Here is a 23900-nt window from a genome sequence, read left to right on the forward strand (position 1 = left end):
CTCCGAAACAGCTCTCGCACGCAGCCTTCCCTGCACCACCTTGTGTGGGTAGCTGCCTGCCCTGTCACTCCACACACCCCTGCCACCTCTTGCACAGCTCCTGTGACCCTCAGCCCCAGGCCTTGGCACACGCTCTTCCCCCTGCCTGGACAGCCTCTCTCCTGGCCAGGCCGCTTTCTCTTTCTGTCTCAAGCTGAGCCCACGTGTCCTCTAGGAGACACCTCTATTCTGCCCCAGGACAGGCATGTCCTGATCAGAAGCTGTTTTGTTTGTTTGTTTTTGTTTTTCTGAGACAGAGTCTCACCCTGTTGCTCAGGCTGGAGTGCAGTGGCATGATTTCAGCCCACTGCAACCTCCGCCTCCCGGGTTCAAGCGATTCTCCTGCCTCAGCCTCCTGGGTAGCTGGGATGACAGGTGTGCGCCACCATGCCCGGCTAATTGTTGGTAGGGACAGCATTTCACCACGTTGGCCAGGCTGGTCTCGAACTTCTGACCTCAAGTGATCCACCCGCCTCGGCCTCTCAAAGTGCTGGGATGACAGGCGTGAGCCACCGCACCCGGCCAGAAGCTGTTTCATTTATTTATTTATTTTTATTGAGACGGAGTCTCACTCTGTCGCCCAGCCTGGAATGCAGTGGCATGATCTCCTGCCTCAGCCTCCCGAGTAGCTGGGACTACAGGAGCCCGCCAACACACCCAGCTAATTTTTTTTTTTTTGGTATTTTTAGTAGAGACGTGGTTTCAGCGTGTTAGCCAGGATGGTCTCGATCAGCTCGCCTCAGCCTCCCAAAGTGTTGGGATTACAGCCGTGAGCCACTGCACCTGGCCAGAAGCTGTTTTCTCTCTCTTCGGTAGTTCACTAATGGAAGGTATTTCTTCATAGTTCTCGCCTCCTTCTCACAGGGCTGTCAGTGATCCTGGCACACAGAACATGCTTGATAGGCCGGGTGTAGCTGCTCCCGCCTGGGATCCCAATGCCTGGGGAGGTGCAGGGGCTCAGGCCTGTGATCCCACCACTTTGGGAGGCTGAGGTAGGAGGATTGCTTCAGTGCAAGAGTTTAAGGCCAGCTTAGACCCCACACAGAGAACTCTTTTTTCCAAAAAAAAATGTTTTAAAAATTAGCCAGGGCCAGTCGCGGTAGCTCATGCCTGTAATCCCAGCACTTTGGGAGGCCGAGGCGGGCAGATCACCTGAGACCAGCCTGGCAACATGGTGAAACCCCATGTCTACCCAAACTACAAAAATTAGCTGGGTGTGGTGGTGCACGCCTGTAATCCGAGCTACTCAGCAGGCTGAGGCAGGAGAATCCCTTGAACCTGGGAGGCAGAGGCTGCAGTGAGCATCACGCTCAGTGAAATAATCCAGTCACAATAGGACAAATCCTGTGTGGATCCACTCCTAGGAGGTCCCTGGAGTCCTCAGATTCACAGAAACAGAAAGTAGGATGGGCCGGGGGGTGCCAGGGGCTGGGGAGGAGACAAGGAGTGAGTATTTCACAGGGCAGAGTTTCATTTTGGGAAGATGAGAAGGTTCTGGAGAGGACAGTGGTGATGGTTGCACAGCAGTGGGAATGTGCTTAATGCCACTGAGCTCTGCACCTAAAAATAATTAACATTGGGCCAGGCGCGGTGGCTCACACCTGTAATCCCAGCACTTTGGGAGGCCAAGATGGGCGAATCACAAATTCAGGAGATTGAGTAGCTGGGATTACAGGCATGTGCCACCGTGCCTGGCTAATTTTTTGTGTTTTTAATAGAGACGAGGTCTCACCGTGTTTCCCAGACTAGTCTCCAACTCCTGAGCTCAAACGATCCACTTGCCTTGGCCTTCGAAAATGCTGTGATTATAGGTGTGAGCCACCTGGCCTGGACTTATTTATTAAGTCAGGGTCTCGGGCTGGGCACGGTGGCTCACACCTGTCGTCCCAGCACTTTGGGAGGCCGAGGTGGGCAGATCACGAGATCAGGAGATCAAGACTGTCCTGGCTAACACGGTGAAACCCTGTCTCTACTAAAAATACAAAAAATTAGCCGGGCGTGGTGTCAGGCGCCTGTAGTCCCAGCTACTCGGGAGGCTGAGGCAGGAGAATGGCGTGAACCCGGCAGGCGGAGCTGGCAGTGAACCGCGATCGCGCCACTGCACTCCAGCCTGGGTGACAGAGTGAGACGCTGCCTCAAAAAATAAAATAAGGCCGGGCGCCGTGGCTCATGCCTGTAATCCCAGCACTTTGGGAGGCCGAGGTGGGCGGATCACAAGGTCAGGAGATCGAGACCATCCTGACTAACATGGTGAAACCCCGTCTCTACTAAAAATACAAAATATTACCTGGGCGTGGCGGCGGGCGCCTGTAGTCCCAGCTACTCGGGAGGCTGAGGCAGGAGAATGGCGTGAACCCGGCAGGCGGAGCTGGCAGTGAACCGCGATTGCGCCACTGCACTCCAGCCTGGGTGACAGAGTGAGACGCTGCCTCAAAAAATAAAATAAGGCCGGGCGCCGTGGCTCATGCCTGTAATCCCAGCACTTTGGGAGGCCGAGGTGGGCGGATCACGAGGTCAGGAGATCGAGACCATCCTGACTAACACGGTGAAACCCCGTCTCTACTAAAAATACAAAATATTACCTGGGCGTGGCGGCGGGCGCCTGTAGTCCCAGCTGCTCGGGAGGCTGAGGCAGGAGAATGGCGTGGACCCGGGAGGCGGAGCTTGCAGTGAGCTGAGATCCGGCCACTGCACTCCAGCCTGGGTGACTGAGCGAAGCTCCATCTCAAAAAAATAAGTAAATAAAATAAAACAAAAATAATTAAAATGGAAAATTTTATGTCACGTATATTTTACCACAATAAAAAAAGGGGACCAAAACGATATAATGTGTGTTGGATCTGTTTATAGTCACACTGGGAGTAAATTCAGATCAGTGTCTGCACAGCCTTTTTCTCGCTGCCTTTGCCCTGGGGTGGAAGGAAGGAAATGAATGGGGAAGAGGGAGAAGCAGGCTCTTCTAGTTCTTTCTTTCTTTTTTTTTAATTTTTATTTATTTTTTATTTATTTTTTTTTGAGACGGAGTCTCGCTCTGTCGCCCAGGCTGGAGTGCAGTGGCCAGATCTCAGCTCACTGCAAGCTCCGCCTCCCAGGTTCCCGCCATTCTCCTGCCTCAGCCTCCCGAGTAGCTGGGACCACAGGCGCCGCCACCTCGCCCGGCTAATTTTTTTGTGTTTTTAGTAGAGACGGGATTTCGCCGTGTTAGCCAGGATGGTCTCGATCTCCTGACCTTGTGATCCGCCTGTCTCGGCCTCCCAAAGTGCTGGGATTACAGGCTTGAGCCACCGCGCCCGGCCCTTTTTTTTTTTTTTATTTTTAAAGGTGGAGTCTCGCACTGTAGGCCAGGCTGGAGTGTAGTGGCATGATTTTGGCTCACTGCAACCTCCACCTCTCACAATCAAGCAATTCTCCTGCCCCAGCCTCCTGAATAACTGGGATTACAGGATTACAGGCATCCGCCACTACACCCGGCTAATTTTTTTTTTTTTTTTTGAGATGGAGTTTTGCACTGTCATCTGGGCTGGAGTGCAATGGCGCAATCTCGGCTCACTGCAACCTCTGCCTCCTGGGTTCAAGCAATTCTCCTACCTCAGCCCCCTGAGTAGCTAGGATTATAGACACCTACCATCACACCTGCCTAATTTTTGTATTTTTAGTAGTGACGGGGTTTCGCCATGTTGGCCAGGCTGGTCTCGAACTCCTGACCTCAGGTGACCCTCCGACCTTGGCCTCCCAAAGTGCTGGGATTACAGGCATGAGCCACCGTGCCCGGCCTGTATTTTTAAAAATATATTATTTGTAAGCAGCTTGTACCTGACTTCCTTCTTTGGGCCACATTCTGTGCATTTCATCCACCCACTGCTTCATTATTCATTTATCCAGTCACCAATAGATGCATGTGTGGTTGTTTCAAATGTTTTAGTCTAGTCTTATTTTGTTTCGGTTTTGTTTGTTTGTTTGGTTTTTTTTTGGTAGAGACAGGGTCTTGCTGTGTTGCCCAGGTTGGTCTCGAGCTCCTGGGCTCAAGTGATCCTCCTGCCTCACCCTCCCAGAGTGCTGGGACCACAGATGTGAGCCTCTGAGCCCACATTTTTTTTTTTTTGGCAGGGTTTGGCTCCGTGGCCCAGGCTGGAGTGCAGTGGTGGGATGTTGGCTCACTGAAACCTCCAACTCCTGGGCTCAAGCCATCCTCCCACCTCAGCCTCCAAGTAGCTAGGACTACAGGCGCGTACCAGCAAACATGGCTGATTTTTGCAATTATTATTATTATTTTTGTAGAGATGGGGTTTTGTCATGCTGCCCAGGCTGGTCTTGAACTCCTGGGCTCAAGCGATCCTATCATCTCGGCCTTCCAAAGTGCTGGGATTACAGGCATGAGCCACTGCATCCGGCCAGTTTTATTTAAAATAGGGTTTTAGTCTCAGCTACTCGGGAAGCTGAGGAGGGAGGATAGCTGGAGCTCAGGAGTTCAAGGCTGCAGTGAGCTATGATTGCATCACTGCACTCCAGCTTGGGCAACAGAGTAAGACCCCATCCCAAAATAAAAGAAAAAAAAAGTGTTTTTGTTCTGTTTGCCTGTGATCTTGTTCCTTGTTTGTGTGTGTGTGTTTTTCTTTGAGACAGAGTCTTGCTCTGTCGCCCAGGCTAGAGTGCAGTGGCGCGATCTTGGCTCACTGCAAGCTCTGCCTCCCGGGTTCAAGCAATTCTACTGCCTCAGCCTCTCAAGTAGTTGGGACTACAGGCACCCGCCACCACGCCCAGCTATTTTTTTGTATTTTTAGTAGAGAGGGGGTTTCACGGTGTTAGCCAGGATGGTCTCCATCTCCTGACCTCGTGATCCACCCGCCTCGGCCTCCCAAAGTGCTGGGATTCCAGGCGTGAGCCACCGCTCCCGGCCCTTTTTTTCTTTCTTTTTTTTTTTTTTTTTTTTTTTTTTGAGACGGAGTCTCACTCTGTCGGCCAAGCTGGAGTACAGTGGCCGGATCTCAGCTCACTGCAAGCTCCGCCTCCCGGGTTCACGCCATTCTCTTGCCTCAGCCTCCCGAGTAGCTGGGACTACAGGCGTCCACCACCTCGCCCGGCTAGTTTTTTGTATTTTTAGTAGAGACGGGGTTTCACCGTATTAGCCAGGATGGTCTCGATCTCCTGACCTCGTGATCCACCCGTCTCAGCCTCCCAAAGTGCTGGGATTACAGGCTTGAGCCACCGCGCCCGGCTCCTTTTTTTCTTTTTTAAGAGGGAGTCTCGCTCTGTTGCCCAGGCTGGAGTGCAGCGGCATGATCTTGGCTCACTGCAACCTCTGCTTCCTATGCTCAAGCAGTTCTCCTGCCTTAGCTTCCCGAGTAGCTGGGATTACAGGTGCCCACCACCACGCCTGGCTAATTTTCTTTTGTATTTTTAGTACAGACGGGGTTTCACTACATATGTTGGCCAGGCTGGTCTCGAACTCCTCACCTCAATTGATCCACGTACCTCGGCCTCCCAAAGTGTTGGGATTATCGGTGTGAGCCACCTCACCCAGCCTTGTTTCTTGTATTTATTTAATCTTGTGATGATGAATAAATCAAACGATCAGGTTATCAATGTGCTGTGAGATTAAGGAGAAAAGCAGTAGGCATCACCTACCCGGTTTGACAAAACCCTGCGTGTCACCTGTTTACCACTGTCAGCCTAGACGGGTTTCTCCACCTCCTTACTGCTGACATTGGAGGACGGGCATCATTCTTTTTGGGGGGCCGTCCTGTGCACTGCAGGGGTGCTGAGCAGCATCTCTGGTCTGGACCCACTACATGCCAGCAGCACCCCCCACTCAAGATGTGACAACCAAAACCATGTTTTCAGACATTGCCAAGTTATCCCCTAGGCGGCAAAGTCACCCAGGAGAAGAACCACTAATGTATGCAATTAACAGATGCAACTAAAACAGTATTTGGCTATTAATAGGAATAGCACTTGTGGGGGTCAATAATACCCTTTCATAGTAATGGAATTTAGTTAATTGTTTTGATTTGATTCCAGTCCAGTCCCGAACTGAGTGACCTTGACCAAGTGACTCAGCCTCTCGGACCCTCGGGATCCTCTTCTGTGAAATGGGGACACGGGAAGGAGCTTCGCGCGGGACGGCCACGTGCCGCTCCCGCTCCGTCCGCCCGACTGGGGTGCGGGCGGGGACACTCCCACTCCCCCCAGCGCCCCACACGGCTCCACCGCTTCCCAGTGGAGAGTTAAAGAGGAAGCAGCAGCCGCGCCTGCGCTTAGCCCGGATCGCCAGGCGCTCCCGCGCGCACGCGCACGCAAGCTCGCACGCGCGCGCACGCACGCACGTGGCTCGGCCCGCGCGCATCCTTCCCTCTCAGGGGCGGGGCCGGCGCAGGGACTCCATTTACCAGAGTGCCCCGCGGCAACGCCGGGCGCCTCCGAGGAGGAAGGGAAACGCATGACGGCGCCGACTGCGGCGGCGCGAAATCGGCCGCAGGGACGCACGCACACACGGAGTACCCCTGGCCCCGCCCCCGGAGGCCCCGTGCGGGAGCGCGCCCGGGCGTGCGCAGGGGCGGCGGCGCGGCGGCGCGGGGACGCGCGGTGACCGTTGGCGCCGAGGGGAGGAGGCAGCCGCCGCCGCCGCCGCCGCCGCCGTTGCGCAGATCCGGGCCGCGGCTGTGGGGAGGGCGACGGAGCGGGTGACCTTCCGGAGGCGGGAGCGAGCGAGGAGACCCGGGAGCGCCGAGCGTCGCCGCCGCCGCCGCCATGAACAACTCGGGCGCCGACGAGATCGGGTGAGGACGAGCGGCGCGGGCCTGCGTCTCCGCCCCGGGCCCGGCCCGCCGCTCCCCGCCACCCGGCCTCAGACGCCGCCCCCCGGGGCCGCCCCGTCAAGGTCACGCCGGCCGGGGGCGGACTTGGGATCCGGACTCGCCGCGGCTTCTCGCCGGGGGCCCTGGACGGGTGCCCGGGGTCTGGGGGGTCCTGGCGCCTCTGCCGCCGCTTCCCGGCTTCCCGTCCTGGGGGACCCTGAAGGGGAGCCTGAGGGGTCCGGAGGACCCCGCCGCCGCCTCCAGACTTCCTGGTCGGGGGAACCCCGAACGCCAACCTGGGGGGGGTCCTGGGGCGCCCCTGCCGCCGCTTCCCGACTGCGCGTCTTGAGGGACCCCGAATGGGAGCCTGAGGGGTTCGGGGGCCCCGGCCGCCTCTTCCCGGCTTCCTGGCTGTGGCGGCCCCGAACGGGAACCTGGGGGGGTCTGGGGCGTCCCCGCTGCTGCCTGTAGACTTCCTGGCCTGGGGGACCTCGAATGAGAACCTGAGGGAGCCTGCGGGAAGTCCAGGGCGCCCTCGCCGCCGCTTCCCGGCTTCCTGGCCCGGGGGACCCCGAATCGTGGTCTGGGGGATGGGTGGTCCGGGGCGCCCCCAGCGCGCGCCCAAACTTGGCGGGCGGCGCACGTGGCGAGTCGAGCCTAGGGTTCCGGTTCTGCCACCGCCCAACTTACCCCACTCTGGGCTCCAGGCTCCCCGCTCCCATCCCGCCCCCCCAGAGTGGTAAGGAGGGGAGGGGTTCGCAAACCCAGAGCCCGGGGTGCTCGGGTCAGCCGGGGCCTGCTGTGTTTACGTTGCCTCGGCGCCTCCCCGCCGGGGGTGGGCTTGAGCTGCGGAAGGGAGAGTCAGCGCTTCCGAGGCAGCGATGGGCCCGCGGATCTTCGCGGAGCCGAGGCGTCCCCTCCCATAGGAGCCAGACCTGCTCCGGACCCCGCGGGGCCGAGAAACCTCATTCCGCGGTGCCCCGGGGCTCGGCTCCATTCTTTGGCAGGAGCGGCGCCTGCGGCAGCACCGTTGTTTTAGAGTTGCATTCTTCCGGCGAAACAGTCTGGGTTGGGTTTCCTCGTGGTCTGGTGTAAATTTTCTCGGTGCCCTTAGCTTTGAGCTGCGCCCCGTGTTCTCAGCGCTGGGCTTGGCCAGTGCAGGAGCGGTTGCTGCTAGAGGGTTGCCTTGGCAGGCCCGTCTCGCACCAGCCACAGGTCACAGTTGTGGACGGGAAATGCCTTTTGTGGGTTCTCCCCCTCCCCAGACAAAACAAAGAGCACTTTCCGTTGGAGAACCGGGATGAAAGCACTTAGCCCCTGCCTCGCCCGTGCTGTGAGTCCTCTGCGGGCGCTTTGGTTTGGCAGAGTCGGAGTGCCTATGTGGGAGACATTGCCCGGTGGGCCGGAGCAGGGAGTCCACCAGCCACGGGGGATGGAGCCGCCGACTTTGGGGTGAGGCGAGGAAGGGACTCCCAGATGGGGCACCTGGGTTAGGTCCATTCAAGCCGTGGGTGAACGTGAGTCTGCTCCACCCAAGCCGTGGCTGTGAGGAGGCTGGAGAGAGGTGAGGGCTCCTGTCCCTTCCCTCCCTGCATGGACACCCTTGGGAAATGGAGCAGCTGGGGTCCCACCCTCAGCACAGAGAGGCTCGCAGGCTACCTGGACGCCATGGGCTGTGTGGAGGAGGACTGGAGTTCGTGGACCCTGCTCTCCCCGGTTGCCAGGAGCGTCCACTGCTTTCTAAGTCATTCTCGTTGGCCAAGAAGTGTTGACACAGCTACACCTCCCATGAGAGACCGGCTTCCATTCTGTGTGTAGTCCAGGGTCTACTCTGACCTCCTTGCTGTGTGGAGTTGGCGTGTGGGTGAAGTGCTTGTGACCCTGTGAAGCGCCCTCCTGGCAGGTTCCCTGCAGTTTCCTGTGAGGCCACAGGACCAGCCCTGCGGCGGGTGCCACCCGGGAGGGTGCTGAGCGTGGATGGAAGCAGGCCCTCTCTGCGGCAGATGGCAGCTCTCAGGATGCCATGGGTCTGCGGTGTCGCTTACCCACCGGAGGGCTTGGCAGCCTGAGGAGCGGCCTCTCTTCCTGACGCAGAACCCGCACTGCTCTCTGCCTCGGAGGGGAAAGGAGATCCTGCGGGACCCTGCCTGGAGGGCTGGGCCTGGAGCACGATGGGTGCGGGGTCAACACTTCAGGAGACTTGGAGCTCAGCAGACCCCTGTTCTGACACACTTGTGGCTGTCCAGCTGCTGCCCTGGGAAGGTGGGTTAGGGAGCCACCCTTGGGGGAAGCTCTGGTTTTGAGTCTGAGAAGTCTTCCCAAGTTCTGAGGGTACCTGTGCTGGCTTAGAAGTCCACGTGAAGCCCGATGGGGGATGAAAGTCAACTGAGGCCTGCTGGTGATAATGGATGCCTTACACACCCCGACTTCTAGTCAGCCTAAGGAGGGTGCTGCATGCAGAAGGAAGCACATAGGAATGGTGGGGTGTGGGGAGTCCCTGTCCGGACCATGGTGGGTTTGGCACGCGGACCCCACATGGTGGATGTGATGGACAGTGTCCTCATTTGGGAGCGGGGTCTGTCCTGTGGTCTTCTTGTGAAGAGTGGGGGATAGGCACTGACCTGTCTGGGAGGTTAAGGGGTTGGCACAAGCTGGTGGTCTGGAGCACTCAGGGCACAGGCGGTCAGGAAGGCCTGAGTCTCCAGTCTGCCCTTCCTGGCCTTGTGAAGTCATCTTTTTTTTTTTTTTTTTTTGAGACAGAGTCTCGCTCTGTCACCCAGGCTGGAGTGCAGTGGCCGAATCTCAGCTCACTACAAGCTCTGCCTCCCAGGTTTACGCCATTCTCCTGCCTCAGCCTCCCAAATAGCTGGGACTACAGGCGCCCGCCACCTCGCCCGGCTAGTTTTTTGTATTTTTAGTAGAGACGGGGTTTCACCGTGTTAGCCAGGCTGGTCTCGATCTCCTGACCTCGTGATCCGCCCGTCTCGGCCTCCCAAAGTGCTGGGATTACAGGCTTGAGCCACCGTGCCCGGCCGTGAAGTCATCTTAAAGTCTGGGTTGAGCACCTCTGACTTGGATTCTGGGAAGCTGACACAGTGTGGTCGGGGTTGCTGCATCCTGTCGAGTAGCTGCTGGGTGCCGGGCGCCTGTGTTAGTAGCTGCTGGGTGCCGGGCGCCTGGGTGATAGGCCAGGTGTCAGGGATAGGGCCCATGCCCAGCTTACTGGGGAGGGGACAGAGGCTCAGAGGGGTCACCTCGAGCGCCCAGGCTGTTGTGTTCTGCTGGCCTCTAAGGCGGCATGCGATCATGGAACTGGAGAGGGAGGTTTATGGAAGATTTTATCTGGTAGGCTAGGGAATGGTAAGACGGGGACATCTGGAAGTATTGTAGGCAAGTCACAGAGCGAGGAAGGACTCAGTGGAGAGAGGAGAAAGCCGCCTCTGGGCAGCTTCAAGGGGACCCAAGCCTGTGGCGGGGCCCGTGCCGCTCAGAGCCAGGCCCGTGGCAGGTCCCTGGGTTTATTGGGTAGCTGTGGAAGGAGACATCCTGAGGGTGGCTCCTGGCTGGGCAGCTAGAGGCTGTGACCACTTGTGTCTGTGTGGAGTGAGCACGAGGCACCTGGGAGGGATTGTTGGTCAGGCCAGAGAGGGCGGTGATCTGGGGGAGGGCTGTTGCAGTGTGGGGAGTGACGGGGAACCTCATGGGGCTGTGCCAGCCTTTCTGGGGCTCTCTTGGTGCGTTTGGGGTTATTCTGAGGCAGGTCTCCTGGGCTTTGTCAGCACTCTGGCCTGGATCACTCTGGGGCACCATGGGCACTGCAGGGTGCTGGGCAGCATCTTCGGCCTTCACTCACTCCGGGCGAGGAGTACCCCCAGTCGTGACAACCACAAATGTCCCCAGACATCACCCAGTGTCCTGCTCTGGGGAGAACCACTGTCTGGGAGCATCTGTGCTTTTGGCCTGGTTCCCACTGCGCTGGGGGCAGCTGCTCCTTGTGGTTTACGGCTTGTCCTGTATTGGCTCCTTTGATTCCTGTGAATGGGCCGTGAGGTTAGATGTGCTCCTGACTGGCTCGCCTTGGCTCCGATGGTCTGGAGCAGGCCGGTGTCTAGAAAGGCAGCGGCATGGGCCCTGGTGCTTGCCCTTTACACAGCGGCTCCCCCGTAGCCCAGAGCTAGCAGCAGCATGTAGTGTGCCCAGCTGGTGCTTGCAGCCTTGGCTCTAACCCTTGACTTTGCCAGAGAGACTGAGGCACAGAGGAGTTGAGAGATGCGCCTGGGGTCACCCCAGAGAGTGGAAGAGCTGGAGCTGGGAGTCCACACTCCTCCACTGGCCGCCCCGCACAGAGGGCACTCCTGGTGGGCGGCTGTGTGCATGGTGCGATCTGTCAACCTGAGGTTGTGCTGTCTTCTGTGGACTGAGACCTTTTCCGATCCAGGCCTGGTCGCCGTGACACCACGTCATGATGTCAGATTCTCTGAGAGCTGTGACAGGGCTTTTGGCAGAGGCCACTCATTCGACAGATGTTTATGGGCTGAGGTTCCAGCTTGGCTCCAGGCGTTGCCAAGGAGGACACTGGTCTGCCTGGAAGGGCGGGGCTGTCAGGGAGAGGATGAGGGTGGCCACAGTAAGCACCCGGGATGTGGGCATTCAGGGACTCCTTCAGCACACAGCAGCGTGTTCCGGTTCACGGACTGCTCCTGTGTTCTGTGGATCCCACACCCTGCAGGCATTGGCTGGGGCAGGGCATCTTACCCTGCTGGTGAGAGGGAGGCCGGGCTTGTGGAGGGTGGGGCTGGGCTCACTGGCCTGAGGCAGACAGTGGGTGAAGTGGTCCCAGTCCCCACCTGGTGTTAGAGGCAGGAAAGTCCCTAGAGGCTCTTCCTGATTCTCTGGAGGAAGAGAAGGGCTCCCCACATATCAGCCGCCCCTGGGCCTGGGCTTCTGCCTCTCGAGATTGTGCACTGAGCTGAGTGTGACTGGCAGAACCTGGAGCCAAGTGGGGTCTGTGGGGAGATAGGCTCCTCCTGGCTTCATCCCCCGGCCCAGCAGGAAGGGAAAGGTCGCCTGCCAACTGCCCCCAGTGGCCAGGCTGGCCACCGCTTTTTGAAGCCCGCTGTGGTGCTGCCAGGAGGCCAGGGCTCTTTGTGGTCAGCCTAGGCCAGAGGAAGCTCTGCGGATGGACTTTCTGCATAAATACTGCACAGCTACCCTAATGGCACGCAGCAAGCGAGGTTGCCTTCCAAAACGGCTTTTGCTTTTAACAGGCGGAAGAGGGTAGCTGCGCCGGCCCCCGTGGACTGAGGAGCACCTGCCAGGTGTGGAGCTGCAGGCCCTAGGTGCCTGGCTTGCAGGTCCTGGGAGATGTTCATCATGACCTTTGGTGGGCAGACTGCACACCGGACTGCAGGTTGCAAGGGAAGAAGTGGAGCTCACCCCACACCTCTCCCACTGACGAGAACACCCCTTTTGGGTTTGTGGGATGTGAGGTCTGTAGGAGCCGCGATGTCCAGTTCGGAGATGCCATCAGCAGTGGGCCCCTCAGAGGCAGGGCCTCCTCAGAGACAGAGTGCAGGAGTCACATTGCTCGCTAACCCCTTCATCTGCATAGACCAGTGTTGCATTGCCCTGTTAATGTCCTTGGTCCACACGCTGCCAGCCCAGGTGCAGGCTGAGAAAGCCTGGAGCTGAGGACAAGCAGACCGTCAGCCCCGCAGCAAGCCCTTGAGAGCCAGCGGCACCTCCTGTTGTCCTGTGCTCGCCCCTGGCTCCCTGGACCCCGACGTTTACTTGTGTGAGAGTTAGTTTTGCTGCCTGGGTAGTTGATGGACAGCGTCTGGGAGTTGCCTGCCCAGGGCCCCGCATATTTCTAGGGTGCCCGCTTCTCACTCACTACCTGGTGAGGTGAGGTTGGCAGCCAGGAGCTTTCTTATTTTATTGACTGAAACATCCTGAGACTCAGAAGTAGGGACTTTGTGCCGGGGCCCTGGAGGCAGTCCCTGCCACTGAGGAGGTGACTCTCCCCCTGGGACTTCCTGGAGGCTTCTGTCTGTAGACCAGGGAGAAGGTGTTAGCCCAGGGAGAAGGTGTTAGCCGGTGGCTCCTGAGCAGTAGTAAAAGAAACATGGACACAGGAAGCTTTAGCGTTAGAAGCTACTCTCAAATATTTCAGTGGAAACACACACAGTGTGGCCGGGCGTGGTGGCTCACGCCTGTAATCCCAGTCCTTTGGGAGGCTGAGGCGGGCTGATCACCTGAGGTCAGGAGATTGAGACACAGCTATGTGAAGCGAAAGCTATCTGTTGCTGTCTCAGATTTCATAAGTAATGAGACTTTTTTCAAAAAAATCTTAGTCTTTTATACCATAGTTGCATATATAACTTCTGACTTACAGGAAAATTACAAAAATTCCCATATCTTCTTGGCTCTGCCAGACTCACCATTGGCTGACATTTTACCCTTTGGCATGTGGTGCCTCTTGCCCCACCCCCAGTGAGCTGTGTGTGTGTGTGTGTGTGTGTGTGTGTATGTTTTAGATGGATCCTTACTCTGTCGCTCAGGCTGGAGTGCAGTGGCATGATCTTGGCTCAGTGCAACCTCCACCTCCCAGGTTCAAGCAATACTCCTGCCTCAGACTCCCGAGTAGCTGGGATTACAGGCACCCACCACCAAGCCCAGCTAATTTTTGTATTTTCAGTAGAGATGGGGTTTTACCATGTTTGCCAGGCTGGTCTCGAACTCCTGACCTCAGGTGATCCACCTGCCTCAGCCTCTCAAAGTGCTGGGATCACAGGTGTGAGTCACTGCACCCATCCCCATTGTGTGGTGTGTGTTTCTATTGAAATATCTGAGAGTAGCTGGAGACCGATACACTCCCCTTTATGTGGACACTGAGATACCTATTGTTTCCCAAGAACGACGACATTCTCTCACGTGAACACAGCACAGTGATCAAAATTGAGAAAGCGGCCGGGCGCAGTGGCTCACGCCTGTAATCCCAACACTTGGAGAGGCTGAGGCGGGCGGATCATAAGGTTGAGAGATCGAGACCATCCTGACCAATATGGTGAAACCCCGTCTCTACTAAAAACACAAAAATTAGCTGGCGTAGTGGTGGGCGCCTGTAGTCCCAGCTACTTGGGAGGCTGAGGCAGGAGAATCGCTTGAACCTGGGAGGCGGAGGTTGCAGTGAGCCGAGATCGCGCCACTGCACTCCAACCTAGCAACACAGCAAGACTCCGTCTCAAAAAAAAAAAAAAAAATTGAGAAACTATTTTTTATTTTTTATTTTTATTATTATTATTTTTTTTTTTTTTGAGACGGAGTCTCGCTCTATAGCCCAGGCTGGAGTGCAGTGGCCGGATCTCAGCTCACTGCAAGCTCCGCCTCCCGGGTTTACGCCATTCTCCTGTCTCAGCCTCCCGAGTAGCTGGGACTACAGGCGCCCGCCACCTCGCCCGGCTAGTTTTTTGTATTTTTTAGTAGAGATGGGGTTTCACCGTGTTAGCCAGGATGGTCTCGATCTCCTGACCTCGTGATCCGCCCGTCTCGGCCTCCCAAAGTGCTGGGATTACAGGCTTGAGCCACCGCGCCTGGCCTATTTTTTATTTTTATTTATTTATTTATTTATTTATTTTTTTGAGACGGAGTCTCGGAGTCTCGCTCTGTCGCCCAGGCTGGAGTGCAGTGGCCGGATCTCAGCTCACTGCAAGCTCCGCCTCCCGGGTTTACGCCATTCTCCTGCCTCAGCCTCCCGAGTAGCTGGGACTACAGGCGCCGCCACCTCGCCCGGCTAGTTTTTTGTATTTTTTTTTTTTTTAAGTAGAGATGGGGTTTCACCGTGTTCGCCAGGATGGTCTCGATCTCCTGACCTCGTGATCCGCCCGTCTCGGCCTCCCAAAGTGCTGGAATTACAGGCTTGAGCCACCGCACCCGGCCCTATTTTTTATTTTTTAAATTTTTATTTAAGAGATGAGGTCTCTGTCACCCCAGCTGGAGTGCAGTGACACGATCACGGCTCACTGCAGCCTCGACCTTGACTCAAACGATCCTCCTGCCCCAGCCTGCCACGTAGCTGGGACTACAGGCCCCACCACCACCTGGAGTGTTGTTATGTTGTCCAGGCTGGTCTTGAACTCCTGGCCTCCCATAATGCTGTGATTACAGGCGTGTTATGCTATGCGCCCAGCTGAGAAAGACAGTACTGATACCAGGTCATCTAACCCATCGACCCTGTTCTCAGGTTTCCAGCCCTTCCCCCTTAATACCCAATTCTTGAAATTTAAATGAGGACCGAAACTGGACTGGTCTGACGAGTTCCTTCTGCCAGCGAGGTGGGCGGGGTGGCGGGGGGCCTGGGCTGCTTGGAAGACACCTGCCTGTTGCCTGGCTGTTTGATGTGTGCAGTGCTAACTAGAGGCTGGTATTTCTTCAAGTGACTTGGGTTTCGTTTTGTTTTCAGGTTTTTGTGTGTGTGTGTGTGTTTTGTTTGTTTTTTTGAGAATGCTTGAACTTTAATTCCAAAGAATTGTGTAAATGAGTATTTTTCTAGGCAGTTCCAGCCTTGAGGGCCCTTCCTTCACACGGTGGGGGCTGCTGCCTGCTTCTGCTGGGTGCCGGGCCCTGCTGGCAGGGTTGTGGGCGGGGCTGGCCCTGACTCAGCACGGGCACAGCCTATGGTGAGTGAGGCACGCGGAGGCCTCGCTCCTCCCACGGTCTCTAGGCCTGACCTCAGCGCTCCCTGGCCTGATTGCGAAGGGTGCGTGGGAGACGCAGGATATTAAGTTAATGAGGCCTAAACCTAAGCCTATTGCTGTTGCGTGATCAGCATGTTTTTCCCTGAAATTTGTCTTTTCAGATCTTTTCTCTAAGGGTCAGGAAGCACAGGGCGGCTGGCACAGTCTGCCTCTAATACTTCCCGCCTCTAATTCTTCCTGCCTCAGCCCTCCCCACCAAAGAACGGAGTTGGGGGGTTGCTTGTTGACACTTTGAAGATGGCAGTGGGTACTTTCCCTGTGGTGGGAACATGCTTTGTTTTTCACACACTAAATTTAAATTAACCTTTCTTAGGGAAAAAGAAGGAACAGGGACAAGCTCCTGGCAGTTGGCTGTGGCAGACACTTCACCAGGGGCTGACTCGCGGGGGCTGAGTGCACAGGCCCCAGGTGGTGGTTGATAAGGGGTGGTGAATGTGCCAGCCATCTTGCAGGGGTGTTTCCTGGCAAGCTGGTAGGAGCAGTGAGGAGCACGTTGCTCCTGACCGCTGGTGGGGCAGTAATGTGTTCAACCTGCCAGGGACCTTTTTGCTGAAAGCCCAAGCCAAGTGTGGCGTGGTTGGCCGTCAGGGATACAGGGCCCTGCATGGGACCGGTGTTTTCAGTGAGGGTGGCAGGATTCTTGGGTCTCGGGTGGGAGCTTTGGCCTGCACGGTGTTTTGCTCTCTGAAGACCAAGGGTGATGATGGTGCTGGCAGTCAGTCACAACTGAGATTCAGCTCAGGGACTTCATCTCTGAATGCAAGTCCCCTTTCCCAGGGAAAGCAGGCAGAATGGGATAGTTGCCGATAGAACCACCTCTTCCCTGCCTCCTGGGTTTGGGGGAAGCTTGAATGACATCTAAGGCCCCGTGCCTGGGTAAGCCTTATGGCCCATGTGTCTCAGACATGCTCAGTGGGTGCCATGGCTGATGCAAGGTGGCACAGTCCCCTTTGGGAGATGGAACAGCCAAGGGCCCTGGGGCCACCTGGAGCGGCAGTGAGGTGGAAAGGTGGGTGGGCCCTTGGGCGTCGCTGCTGGGTCGATGGCGGACGCCTTGGGAGAGCTCCAGCTCATCTGCCTGGAAGAGACAGCCCCAGGACGGGGCGGCGTGGGCCTTTGGTGGGGGGGGGCGGGCAGGAGGTGCCAGTGCTGAGACTGAGTTTTAGGCCCTTCTCATCTGCCCGGAAGAGACAGCCCCAGAATGGGGATGGCGTGGGTTTGTCGGGGGCAGGTAAGGGGGGCCAGTGCTGAGACTGGAGCTTCAGGGCCTTCACCTTCATCTGTGGGCCCCTCATTCGTTCATGAGTGCAGGCTCATAGGGAGGCTTCTGTGTCCCGCCACCCCCTCCCCAGCCTGTAATTCAGAGGCCGTGTGGCACAGGCATCTAGTTTACTGTGCATCATTTCAAATCTAGACTTCTACATTCTTTTTTTTTTTTTTTTTTTTTTTTGAGACGGAGTCTCGCTCTGCTGCCCAGGCTGGAGTGCAGTGGCCGGATCTCAGCTCACTGCAAGCTCCGCCTCCCGGGTTCACGCCATTCTCCTGCCTCAGCCTCCCGAGTAGTTGGGACTACAGGCGCCCGCCACCGCGCCCGGCTAGTTTTTTGTATTTTTTAGTAGAGACGGGGTTTCACCGTGTTAGCCAGGATGGTCTCGATCTCCTGACTTCGTGATCCGCCCGTCTCGGCCTCCCAAAGTGCTGGGATTACAGGCTTGAGCCACCGCGCCCGGCCTAGACTTCTACATTCTTTTTCCTGATTATAAAATATTTGCAAAAGCTGTAGGAAAGCAAGCTTGTGTCCCGCTCAGCAGCGCAGGTGAGCCTGGTGCCGGCACCACTGGCCTGGCGCAGGAGCTCGTCGCCTGCTGCGCTTGAGGCCGGCGTGTGACTCTGGCACAGTCTTCTCCCCATGGCAAGGCTTGGGATCATCTTTCATGTCTGCAGACAGCATGGGCAAGGCTGACTCGCCATTGCTGTGAGCTCTATGTACCATCACGTGCACAAGCATGTTTGCAGAAACTGCTGCTGTGGTTTGAATTAAGACCTCAGCTTGACTCAGATGGGGGGCATTTCTAAGGTGAGCGCTGTCTTGATCCTGAATATCTTCTCATTGAATTGCAGGAAGCTCTTTGTGGGCGGTCTTGACTGGAGCACGACCCAAGGTAGGTGGGGAAGGGGTGTCAGGTGGGCACTGCAGACAGGGCTCTAGGACCTTGGCCTTCAAGTTTTGTCTGCCCGCCTCTTGCTGCTGTCTCGGATGTTTTAAAGGCCTTTTGACATTGTTTTGATTTCTGGGCAGGGCACACTGGAGTTGGCTGGGGCAGAGAGTAAGTGTGTATTTGCTCTGAGACTGTTAATTTGGTATTTCCATCCCAAGTTACAGGGAAGACTTCGGGCTGAGGTGGCTTGTGGAGGCAGACAGCTGTTGTCTGGAGGTGCAGAGGGCGAGGGGCTGGCCGGGCCGTCACTGAGGCCAGAATAGGAGGAAAGAGTGCAGAGGGCGAGGGGCTGGCCGGGCCGTCACTGAGGCCAGATTAGGAGGAAAGAGTGCAGCAAAGTCGGCGCTCCTTGGCCACTGCCAGCATTCAGAATTGTGTTTGCCTTGGCCTTAAACGCTGCCTTCCTGGATGCCCACAAAGTCAGGTTGTAACCGCTGGCCACTGCTGTGCTCACTGGCAGCCCCTCTGATTTACATGAGGACCTCAAGTGTATATTGGGCAGAATCCCCCAGTGCTTCTTGTACACCGCACCCTCCCCCCCTCCAGCCCCAGTTCAGCATTGCTCGGTGCGCGGCCAGTGGACTGGAGGCGCCTGCGTGCCAGCAGCACCGCCAGGCACGTGCCTAATGCTCTGGCCCTGTGTGTTTGTGTTTTCTTCCCGATTTCTGAGCAGAGACTCTGCGCAGCTACTTTTCCCAATATGGAGAAGTCGTAGACTGTGTTATCATGAAAGATAAAACCACCAACCAGTCTCGAGGCTTTGGGTTTGTCAAATTTAAGGACCCAAACTGTGTGGGGACGGTGCTGGCCAGCAGACCGCACACGCTAGACGGCCGAAACGTAAGTGCCCTTCCGGGAGCTCTCACCCACTGTCTCACCTGTCCTTCCTCTGCTTCATTTTGTCCTGGACTGTGACTGATGTTCACGTTTAGAGCGTGTTTGAACGTGGGCTTGATTGGGAAGGATTAAGCCTTGGAGCTGAGGCTGGATATTGCAGGAGGATACAGGGTGAATGGAGCCGGCAGGGCGGGGCGGGCTGCTGTGCTGTGGCTGCTGTTGTGCTGACACCTTCTTTCCTAGAGAAACAGCCTCTTATTCACAACTGGCTGATTTGAAATTTCCTACAGATCGACCCCAAGCCATGCACACCCCGGGGGATGCAGCCAGAGAGAACACGGCCGAAGGAAGGATGGGTAAGGGGCTGGGCAGGGCGGCCTCCTCGTGTGTTCTCCACTCCACATGGAAGGGAAATACGTGCCTTCGATCTGCTGTTGTTGCTCATTAGGATTGACAGCGACGCAGGTCTTCTAGGTTGGCACTCGAGCAGCTGAGGATCACCCAGATTTATCAGTGCTGTGAGTGTGTTATCTCACAGCCAAGACAATTGTTACCAGTCTATCTTAAGAAAAAAAAAATGATAGCTAATGCCATTGATTGTCAGAAGCCAGTCATCTTTCTTCTGTGCCCTGTGTGCCCTCTGTGCTGGGCCTGGCCCTCCTCAGAGGTGGGCCATCCTTCCACTGCCGGGGCTGGGCCGGGCCGCCTCACAGCTCGTGCTGTGGCCACTCTACGGCTCCACTTGAGATCTCCTGACGTGGCAACTTGGGTTCTCTGACCTGCGGCCTTGGTGCTTGCCTGGCCGACAGGGCACCGTCCTGGCAGGGGGTCTCCTTGGCATTTGGGTCTCACCACCACCCACACCTCACCTTCCTGCACCCCCCACCACTGGGGCGGTGCAGATGGAAAAGCTCTTACCCTCCCTGCAGCACGTGCTGGACAGTGCAGACCTGGAGGCCTGCTGAGGCACCAGGTGCCAGCCTCTCCACAGTGTGGGCAGCAGGGCAGGGCCCGAGAGTCTGCATTTCTAGCAGAATCCCATCTACTGCAGGCTTCAGAACTCTTGGAACAATTCTTTTTTTTTTTTTTAACCTTTTATTGGGAAACTTTTTCTGTTTTGTTTTGTTTTGTTTTGTTTTTTGAGACGGAGTCTCGCTCTGTTGCCCAGGCTGGAGTGCAGTGGCGCGATCTCGGCTCACTGCAAGCTCCGCCTCCTGGGTTTACGCCATTCTCCTGCCTCAGCCTCCTGAGTAGCTGGGACTACAGGCGCCCGCCACCGCGCCCGGCTAATTTTTGTATTTTTAGTAGAGACGTGGTTTCACCGTGGTCTCGATCTCCTGACCTTGTGATCCGCCCGCCTCGGCCTCCCAAAGTGCTGGGATTACAGGCGTGAGCCACCGCGCCCGGCCTGGGAAACTTTTTAACTACAGGAAAATTAGAAGAATAGCACAAAGAATACCTGAATATACCATCTAGATTTATCCATTATTAATATTTTATCAAATGTATCTATATGTATTTACATCCATCTGTGTCCACATACACCATTCCTAAGGACCGGAGGGCGCGTCTCCTAAAATGACAACCGCACGCACCCACCGGCAGCATGCCGGAAAACGGCTGCCGGGAATCCCGTGTCATCTGTGTCTAGGCCCTGTTCCCAGCTCGAGAATTGTTTCACAAGTGTTTCTCATAGCTGGTTTTTTCAGACTGGAATCCAAGGTTCTTATTCCATCTGGTTATTAATTAATCTCTCTAGTTTTTATTAAGATACAATGGGCAAGTAGTAAACTACACCACTTGATGGATTCTGGCCCACGCACACACTTATGAAACCATCCCGACGTTCATGGCAGTGTGCACTTATCCCCAAAGGTTTATAGTCTCTTAATCCAAAGCAGTTGGGACAACTTAAAATATGATAACCATGGATAGGGAAAAAAAAAAAAGGATGGTTGGTGGGTGGGATCAGGAGAACAGCCCCAGCCCCAAGGGCGGCCTAGGAACTGGACCCGAGGCTCCTGGCTCTGGCCGCCCAGTGAGCGATGAGGGCCCGGGAAGTGGTGTCCCAGAGCAGGCGCCCTTGACAGCGGGAGGCTGGCAGAAGGGGCTGTGTGGTTTGGGCCACTGTTTCACGCGGCTCTTGAGCTGCTGGAGGTTTCCGTAGTCGTCTTTGTCACCTGCTAGAGAACTACAGGCTGAAATCCAACTTCATCTCTTCTCATGTCATCGCTGCTGCTGCCGTTCTCCTGCCATCCTAAAGTCCCTGCTTCACACTGGAGTGTTTTTCCACTTTGTAGTGGTTGTAATTCAGAATAACTGAAGGCATGGCACGCACTGTGCTGTGTGTCAGTTTAGCTGAAATTCAGCCTTGCAAAAATGCTGAATCCCTGTCTCCTTGGGTCTCTAGAAAGATGAGAAGCGTCTCAGCAGAGCCCAGTGTTGTTGGTTGCCCTTTGGACTTAGCAGGCTTGTGGAGTGTTCTGCTCTGGCTTTCAGCTGACTCAGAACCAGTGCGGATTGAGCTTCACGTCCCACGCAGCTCGCGGGAGGGTTTGGAGGCTTCCCGCGTGAACTAACTGTCCTTCCCTTCTTCAACAGCAGAAAGGACCCAGGAGCGATAACAGTAAATCAAATAAGATATTTGTCGGTGGAATTCCTCACAATTGTGGTGAGACAGAGCTCAGGGAATACTTCAAGAAGTTTGGAGTGGTGAGTTTCTCCCCACCCCAGCAGCACTGTTGGGACAGAGCCACTTCTGCTCAGTCCTCGGCCTTCTCGGGGCTGAAGTGGCGGAGCCGCAGGTGCGCAGGCCTTTCCGGCTGGGAGCTGTCTCTCTCTCATTTCCCTGACGCCTGCGCTCTCCAGAAAGACAGAAAGCCCAGCCTTTGCCTTCGTGGCCATTTCGCGTCCCAGTAGGGTAGTTCTGCAGTGAACCAGCTTGACAGCCTTCAGGGCAGCCGCCCGATTCCATTGTGAACACCGTGGGGTCAAGTGTCAGAGAGGGGCAGTTACACAGAAACGGGGTTCATCGTGGCCTGGGCGAGCCAGCCAGAGCTGATTTTCCAGTAGGCAGGTGGGAAAATGCCCGAGCTCAGTTGAGCCTGGTGCCAGAGGGAGCTGGGACAGCCGGGAGGGGGCCAGTGGGGAGCCGTCCCAGTCACCTGAGGCAGGGGCATGCAGTCACCCCAAGGTCCTGCTGGGACTCATGCCATGCCCCGCAGGTCACACACGAGCCCCGCCAGCAGGACAGCCCTGCGTGCCCGGGTACTGCGCATGTTCAGCAGCTGGTGCCTGAGGCCTGGGCCAGGAGTGAGAGGCCCCGAGCGGGGCCTGGGAGCACAGCTTCCACCAAGGAGCTGTGTGTGGCTGCCCCGCCACTTCAAGTGAGGGCCGAGTGTGCCCTTTGCTTCCCGCGTTTGGGTGGGAAGGGCTTCTGTGGGGTCTCCTGGTTCCCACGTACCCTGCATTCACACATGGCCTGGTTCACACGTGGCCAACATTGTTGGCCCTTCCTGTCCCTCATCACACATGTGAGCGGGGCCATGGGCAGCCCGGAGGCGGATATCCAGACGCCTGCCCTGGAGCTGCTTCTCACTGCCTGCTTCTGGCCCTGGGAGTGTTGGGGCTCCCGCCTTTCTCAGACGGCAGCCCCATGGAGCAGCTGTTGCCCATGCACCTCCCCTGCTCAAGGAGGGCGCGCCCTATGCTGAGAGTTTGGGTTTGTGGGAACAGGCTGTGCCCTCAGAAGAACACCCACGGTGCTGGCCGTGGTGCCCGAACTGACGCCACTCTCTCCTTCCAGGTCACAGAGGTAGTCATGATCTATGATGCCGAGAAGCAGAGGCCCCGAGGTAAGGGCAGATCTAGTTTGTCCTCAGCCTTCTCCCTGCTCCTCCCTCAGATGGCAAACTATCTCACCCGCCAGGCACACACAGGTGGCGGCTGTAGCAAACAGCCTCAGGAAAGGACGATTTGGAGACAAATGACTAAAATGTGGGCTCCTCATGTGCACCCCATTCAGCCTGTCTGTGCTTCCCGAGGTCAGACGTCACACATTGTTTTTTGGCTTGTTCTTTTCAAGTTTTTATGACTTGACATGAGTCTCGGCCTGGATTCTGTTTTTCACTGTCCAGAAGAGTGTGGTCCTCCTGCATTTGACCTTCCTTCACCCTCGTCCAGTCCTCCCAGTGTGGCCGGTCTCATTTCGTGTCGTCAGCTGAGTCAGCTGGCTCGGTGTGGAGCTTGGACTTTCCGTGATCCATCTCATGCTTTTTTTTTTTTTTTCTTCTTTTCTTTTCCTTTCCTTTTTTTTTTTTTTTTTTTTTTTCGGTTTTGTTCCCTCTCTGAAGTCAGCAGGGCAGGTGGGAGGAGGGGTGAGGAGTCACCTCAGGGCCTCCCCTCGTTTTCCCTCAGCTTCCTGCCCGCCCATCCATGCTGGTTTGTGGAGCTGGGACGATGGGCGCCCAGTTTCTGTGCCCCTTTTCCGTGGCTGCTGCTGTCTGTCCCGCCCGCTGCCCGCATGGTTTTGGTTCATCGGCTGCTCTTGGCGGCCCCGGGAGCAGATCTGCAGCCTGGGTCTGCCCGCCGCGAATGTGCCGCCCCCGCACCGGCCCAGGTCAGTCCGGGCAGCCCCGAGCGCCAGGTGGCGCCGCAGCATGCCCGCCATGCTGGAGCATAGTTTGCCATTTGAACCTCCCTCCCCACGGTTAGGAGCGCTCCTCCTCCATGTCGGTTACGCTGTTAAGTCTTAGTCGTAACTTAATTTAGACATACATGCTTAGTGACGTACTTAAGTGTTTCATAGTAAAGTACAGTGATGTTAAGTAAGCTGTTTTTCCTTTTCTCTCTGTGAATTGTGTGTGATTAACGATATCTCTTTAGATTTCTCTTCTCCAGGTGCTAAATTATATCACACAGGTACAGGCCAGTCCCGCAGTCAGAGGAGGGAGCGGCTTTGCTCCAGTGGGGTGTAAACGAAGTTTCAGGTGTTTCTGTCCCGCTTCCTCAGTGGTGATGTCGCCTCTTGACAGCCGCATTCCTAGACAGCGCTCAGGGCGCCTCCCCCAGGACCCAGCGCCTCTTGCACTGTGCCCGGACCAGGCGAGCCCTGTGGTTTCAGACACTCCTGCAGTTTGCGAAAATGTCTACTTCTAAATATGTTGTTTCATTTTCATCACCGATGCCGTGTTCCAAATACTGCCTCTGATCTCGGGAAACTTGAGTGCGCGGGAATCCAAGGGTTGCTTCTAGAT

General features: G+C 56.4%; 1 protein-coding gene and 1 long non-coding RNA gene across 40 annotated transcripts in view; both read left to right on the plus strand.

Annotated features, from left to right (window-relative positions):
* The first annotated feature begins 6618 nt into the window (after positions 1–6618).
* DAZAP1 (DAZ associated protein 1) overlaps positions 6619–23900 on the plus strand; it is a 28857-nt gene continuing 11575 nt past the window's right edge. For 15 of the 39 annotated variants that reach the window (XR_013409398.1, XR_013409399.1, XM_077978845.1 and 12 more), the window contains exons 1-6: positions 6619–6815; positions 17711–17751; positions 18482–18648; positions 18936–19001; positions 21247–21357; positions 22451–22499. Coding sequence is in view for 34 of the 39 variants with exons in the window: in XM_077978845.1 (XP_077834971.1) it covers positions 6787–6815; positions 17711–17751; positions 18482–18648; positions 18936–19001; positions 21247–21357; positions 22451–22499 (463 nt within the window). In the remaining 5 variants the exon portion in view is untranslated. Of the gene's footprint in view, positions 6917–7402; positions 9096–17710; positions 17752–18481; positions 18649–18935; positions 19002–21246; positions 21358–22450; positions 22500–23900 lie in introns of those variants that run through there. The other 24 variants (XR_013409400.1, XR_013409401.1, XR_013409402.1 and 21 more) reach the window with 5 other exon arrangements.
* LOC144336953 (uncharacterized) lies at positions 8395–13374 on the plus strand. Its single transcript, XR_013409418.1, has 2 exons — positions 8395–9561; positions 9874–13374. It is a non-coding gene; the product is annotated as an uncharacterized LOC144336953 (long non-coding RNA).

Source organism: Macaca mulatta, chromosome 19 (genome assembly GCF_049350105.2).
Source record: "Macaca mulatta isolate MMU2019108-1 chromosome 19, T2T-MMU8v2.0, whole genome shotgun sequence".
NCBI lineage: Eukaryota > Metazoa > Chordata > Mammalia > Primates > Cercopithecidae > Macaca > Macaca mulatta.